The sequence below is a fragment of the Thermothelomyces heterothallicus genome, assembly GCF_042370625.1.
Source record: "Thermothelomyces heterothallicus CBS 202.75 unplaced genomic scaffold P884_scaffold_21, whole genome shotgun sequence".
Classification (NCBI taxonomy): Eukaryota; Fungi; Ascomycota; class Sordariomycetes; order Sordariales; family Chaetomiaceae; genus Thermothelomyces; species Thermothelomyces heterothallicus.
In genome coordinates this window covers 95,379-101,522 of record NW_027192582.1, presented here as the reverse complement: position 1 = coordinate 101,522, position 6,144 = coordinate 95,379, and the positions used below count along the sequence as shown (strand labels likewise).

Sequence of the window (6,144 nt, the reverse complement as noted above, 5' to 3'; positions counted from 1 at the left end):
CTCACTAAGGGCATGGCTACACACGCCTTTCCCCCGACCTTCCGCCGACGACATGTTGGATCATTTCTCGTGAGGGGAAGAAGAAGAAGAAGAAAAATATGCTCAGGAGCGCCGCGTTGTCGCCAGCATCCTTTCCGGCTTCCACGCCACGGCCTCTCTGGTAGGGCCTGTCGATAGGTCGATAGCCACTAATTGCCGCCGCAGGACGGGCCCTCGCCTCCCTTGTCGATTCCCAGCAAGCTCGTATTTCTCTCGACCATTTGGCAAGAGCGCGGCCACAAAGCCTTCCGTGTGGCATTGGTGTTGCTGATGTTTTGGTACCTAGGGAGAAATAAACGCGCATCAAGAGGGGAAGGGGAATGTGGTTCCGCCGGCAGAGAGGTGGAACGATCCCCTCTCCCAAGTTGATCGGTCGCTTGATGATTCTATTTATTCAGGTAGTTTCTTCAAATATAGAGTTTGAGCCTCTTGCGTCCTCCTGGATTTTCCGTTGCATGCGCGCGTGGACTGACGATTGGGGGACGTTGAGAGCTAACCGACGCTAGGTGCTATGTAAGACTACGCTTCTGTCGCGCGTTCCGTGCCCTTGGTAGAAGAGCGTACATGACCCATGCCGACAACATGTCAAACCAACATTCATGGGCAACTTCAAGCGCTGCTACGGAGAGACGTGAGATTCAATCATATCAGTACGCGGAAAGCAGAGCCGAATTGAGCAGGGATGCAGGTCACCCCTGAATTCGTCGAGAACAAAGAAGGGAAGAAAGAACAGAATAGAAGAAGCCCAGTGCCAGCTAGCACAGCGGTAGGATCCGGCGACAGCCAGCCGATATATATGCCCATCTACCGGCTATAATACCATCATTTACTGCCCTGTGGCAGATGAGCTTCATCTGACGGGGCTGGAGTTCCCCTCTCTCCTCTCCCGGTGACTTGGTCCTCTTTATCCATTCGCGGTCTCGCAGCCTCTCCTTTCCTTTTCCCCTGCCGTACTCTGACATGTTCTTACTTAGGGGGTCAAACAACCCTCGGGGTCCATATATCACACACCGGATATCCAGTTATGAGATGACTTCTGGTCACTGGCAACTTGAAGTTGCTGACAACGCTAATGAATGAGTCGGACGGATGGCTGATACGTGCACTCGCGGACTCTCCTCTGCCTGCTTGAAAGTTTAGGAAGCAGGTCGGACATACCAAGATTCGTATAAAACCATCCAAGTATGTATACACTCGCGCACACAGACACACACACACACACACACACAAATACGCACACACACACCTGTCCCTGGCCATGCCGTGCTCTGTCATGCCGGCCGCGTCTTGGCTTAGGGATGTTATGGTCTAATGTCTAGGCAATGAGGTAATTCAACCGAGTATCATGACGGTTTGGGTCATTGGTTCACTCCTTTGTCATCCTGTCCTGCATTCCCTTCTTTTGCTATCTTTTGCTGTCCTCTGTCCGCTGTTCGCTGCTCTTATACCACGCAGCCCCGGCTCTGTTCTCCTCCCGTTCCTCGATGGTCGTCTCAACCTCGTACGCTTCCGTCACAATTCATCCGAAATGCGAACCCTCCATATAGGACCGATGCTCCAATAAATCGGACATGTATTCACCTACGGGCTCGTTGCCCTTAACTACGAAGTGAATCTCGATCCACGGAGCCACGAGTTTCGAAATGGGTACGATGGAACCCGGGGCACACAGGAGATGTGTGTGTGTGTGAGGGAAGAGAGTGCATATAACAGGGCCATCAATTCACTGCCCTCTATCCTTTTCCGCCCCGGCTTCCACGAGAAAGAGAGCTCCGAGGTTTCGGCCATCTCTACCTTTCCTCTCCGACAGGGCCCGATTCCTTCACTGCTCAAGGCTTGCCAGTCCTCTTCTTCCCACCGAAAGACCTAGTTCAATGACGCATGACTTATAGAAATTTTCCTCCGGGATCCATTCCAGTCTCGTTTCTTTTCGAAAGCGCCGTCGCCAATCTCTCAAGTGCTCCCACATTCCGCCCTCTTCCACTCTTCGCCCATCCTCTGTCCTCTACACCTCAACACAGCAACACTCCTTCCCGATTGAACGTATCGCGGTAACAGGACCTGTTCTCTTCTTGCTTTCGCCTTGACGTTCGAGACTCAACGCGTATCCTGAGGCACCATCCAGAACCGCCGACTTCGCCCTACGACCCGTCAACATAGGTATGTTACATATGTTGTATGCCGCATCAGAAACCCGAGAAATCGGGCTCAGCTGTACCACCAATACCGCCATCGCCATCGCCATCGCCATCGCCATCACTAGGGCAGGCCGAGATGAACTACCATCTTCTGATGCTGCGCTTGTACTATATACCGACAGAATCACTGAAACACAGTCATTCACGACAAATCTCCTCTTCTCGCTTGCGTCTGACATCATTTCGCTCCATTTATTTTCCTGTTCTGATCTCTTTCCTCTTCGGATACAAGAACTAACTCTGCTGTTGACCAACAGACCGATCTCATCTCTCCCCTCCCTCCCATTCTCTCATCTCTAAGGCCCCTTTGCAATACCCGCAATACCATGGCGGGAGTTAGCTCGGACATCGGCAGCCCTTCCAGCAGCGATGATGAGAGCGTAGCCGGCTCTGGCGGGGGCGCGCCTCTTTACGAGTGGTCTCCCGAGAGATGCGCCTTGTTGAGCCAGAAGAATGCCGCGCTGGGTTTTCATGTCAACTCCGCCGGCACACGGTCCGAAGAGGCTACCGACGAGAGCCTCTCTGCCGGGGCCGGATCTGCTTTCGGTTCGGAGAAGGAGGAGCCCGAAACCCCTTCGGACCACGCGGTCCAGATCTCGGAGCCCGTCAAGCCGCGGCGCTCGTTCTCCAGGTCGGCGCTGCGGCCCACCACAGACAACCTCGCAGGCTCGTCTGCCACCTCGGCCGCTGCTATTCCTCCTTCCTTGAGTCTGTCGGCTTACCCGGGCCCTGGGGACGCCTCTGCTCAATGTCTACCCACCCTCTCTCTCTACGCTCCCGCCTCGAGTTCTGCCTCTGGGACCCTAGACCGCTCTTCCATTCCCGGCTCGACTACCCATTCCTTCATCAGCGCCATGCAAGCTATGACTCTTCATGCGGCAGAGGACAACCTCCACCCGTCGCAGAAGGTGAGACTCTAGTCTTTTTTTTTTTCTGTCTTGTCTTCAAACACTAACCCCGAGGTGCCAGGCTCATCGCGAGCAAACCTGCAAGCTCCAGGCGCGCGTCTGGGGTCTTCGCCAGGGCATGTATCGGCAGAACTCGATCCCACACGATTTCCTCCTGTCATTCGACTACGACGTGCAAGAGCTCATGAACAACACCGTCAAGATGAACCAGGCGGTCGACCAGCTGGCCGCCGAGCTCAAGAAGGATCCCGACGAGTGTGAACGCATCCCCAGCCTCGAAGCTACCATTCGTGGTCTCGAAAGCGACCTCAAGGACTGGAAGGAGCGCGCTCTGAATGCCGAGAAAACCCTGGCAGGCATCGCTGGGCGGGCCGACGAAGACATGAAGACCATTCAGGTACGTCGCCTTCGTCTCCTCTCCCCTACTTCTTTTGTCCCTTCTCCTTTGTGTAAGATCATCTTCATCATCGTCCTCTTCTGGCGGTATGCAAATGCTGACTTGCCGTCGCAAAAGTTCCTCAAGGAGCAACTCCGCCAAAACGAGATGGCCCGGACCGTAAGTTGCCCCCCCCCCCTTCTTCCCTTTTTTTTTTTTCCTTGTTGTCCTTTGTCTCTTGTTCCTCTCCTCCTTCCTTCTCCTTGCTTTGTTCCCGACTAGTCTCTGCGCAGCATGGCATTCTTGCTAATCATACAGGTGGCAGATCCTCCAAGAGCAGGTCAACGGCAAGCGGAACCTGTGGTTGAACGTCCACAGCAACCCCGAGGAGCGAGCCGCCGTCCTGGATACCCTTGCCCGCTCTTCCACCCCCCTCAGCGGTCAGACATTTGCCATGACCACCGACCACCCTTACGCACCGAGCCTCAGAGGTCCCGCCAGTTTCCGCTCGAGCAGCACGCATGTCACCCACGTTACTCATTCCGGCAGCATCGACCGCTCGGGCGCGGCCAGTCCCGGCACTGCCAACCCTGCCGCCTTTCACCACGGCGCCACTGGACAACTCGCCGGCCCTCTGGTCCGCGGACGCCCTCCCTTTCATCAGGCCTTGCCGCACTCACACTCGGTCCCTGCTGTCTATCAGGCCCAACCAAACCAAAACCACCAGCGCTGCCTGTCGAATACCACGGCTGCCAGCGGGCGCTCCGCGGCCGGCTACGCTCTGCGGCCTCCCTCAGGCCCTAGACGGAACACGAGGACAGGCCCCGTCGTCACGGAGACGGGCAGTCCCAAGGAGCGGAAGCGCAGCACTCCGCACTCCCTCGTGCGGGCGGTCGGCCTCGAGGACTCGGATTGTCTCGAGTGGGCCGACGAGTTCCAGTCGCTCTTCGCCCTCGTCTACGGCTTCTGCGCTTCCTACTTTCACGAGCTGCCCACCCTGGACGACGACTGGAAGGGGCAGCTCCAGTCCGAGGCCAACGGCCAGCTCTGGGACTACATCTGCAAGATCTGCCGCACCCACCAGGAGCAAGAGCCCGGCGACCATGCCATGCGCCTCCTCAAGGACCGCGACTCCCGCCCTTACCTGATGCAGCGCCTGATCCTGCAGCACATTCTGATCTTCATCTGCAGCTACGAGGGCTGGAAGGACTACTCCGAGGATGCCGATGACGAGATGGAGAAGCTCGAGGAGGAGCTCAAGAAGATGGATTGTGAGTCACGCCTGAGAAGCCATTTCATCATCCCCGACTGACTTGAACTTTCCCGTCCATCCCATCCTTTCCTTTCTTTTCCTTTCCTTTCCGTCCCGTCACAACTCAATGTTTATCGAGGCCTCTTCTCTCTGCCTGACTGCATTCCCTAGCTCGAATGGCTGGCTGACTGACTGACTGACTGACTAACCGACGAACGACCTTCTCTAGCCTCCAAGACCTACGACCGCCAGGTGATCATCGACCGCCGGGCCCAGCTCGTGACCGACATGGCCGAGGGCCCCAACGCGGCGGCGTTCAAGAACTACAAGCTGACGCAGCACCACCAGTACCTCAAGACCATGGTCGCGCCCTTCCTGGCCCGGCGCAAGGTGCCCAACGTGACCAACGAGGCCTTCTACGACCTCTTCACCATCACCACCGCCGCCTGGGACCTCTCGGCCAAGCTGCTCCGCTCCCGCCTGACCTTCCAGTACGCCTGGGGCGACGCCGGCGCCCGCTTCTCGGCCGACACCCACGAGCCCCTCGACTGCACCGTCGACCGTCTCACCCTCCAGCACGAGCACTGCCGCCTCCGCTTCTGCGCCACCCCGGCCGTCACCATGCGCAACGACCAGGGCATGACCATCGACACCAAGAACATCCTCAAGGCCGGCGTCCTGGTGGTCATGGGTTACTGACATGACAATTCCCCATTATTCCTCTATTCCCGCTTTTTCTCTCAAGTCTCTGGTTCCCGCTCATGGGCGATGTCTGACGCATATCTTCCCGACAAAACCTCCGTTTCTGGAGCAGTTAATTCAACCTTAACCCCCGTCTACCGCGGCCTCGGGAGTGGGAGGGATGGATGGACAGGGTAGGTGAATGGACGGTCCACCCTCACACATGAAATTAATAAAGACATTTCCGGTTCCTGCTTCTTATCCTGGGTGAGAAGCTCCATAATGTAGCATCACACTGTTTTGTTCAGGACAACAGATGGGCGTAATCCAGCACCCGCCCGCTACTGTAGATACGAATCAAAACCCAAACAAGGACCGAAAAGAGAGAAAGGCCGGGGCCGGGTGGGGGGGGGGGAAAGAAGTGTCCTTTCATTGCGTTGGCCTGTAATTTCTCCTCTCTTCTCGAGATCAGCTCCCAAGACATCAACCGAGCATTCGACATCTACGATGGCGGCTCTCTCTTTTAGGTTATGGAACCTTTGGGAGACCTCCAGCTTAGGAAACTTTCGGTATTGGATGACCCATCCCACGGTTCAGTTCACGGTCAGGACAGGAATAAGATGGCTGGAGCGACAGATGTGAGCAACACAATGGAACCACAAGACACAAAATCTTCCCGACGTAAAAAAA

The 6,144-nt window shown here is 56.2% G+C and overlaps 1 protein-coding gene across 1 annotated transcript; it reads left to right on the top strand.

Moving 5' to 3' along the window:
- Positions 1-2,563: 2,563 nt before the first annotated feature.
- P884DRAFT_206507 (uncharacterized protein) lies at positions 2,564-5,472 on the top strand (the record flags this gene model as incomplete). The annotated part of the gene is made up of 5 exons (XM_069438721.1): positions 2,564-3,145; positions 3,207-3,542; positions 3,660-3,701; positions 3,847-4,792; positions 5,003-5,472. The coding sequence occupies 5 exons, from the start codon at positions 2,564-2,566 to the stop codon at positions 5,470-5,472; spliced, it is 2,376 nt and encodes a 791-aa protein (XP_069295436.1).
- Positions 5,473-6,144: the final 672 nt, after the last annotated feature.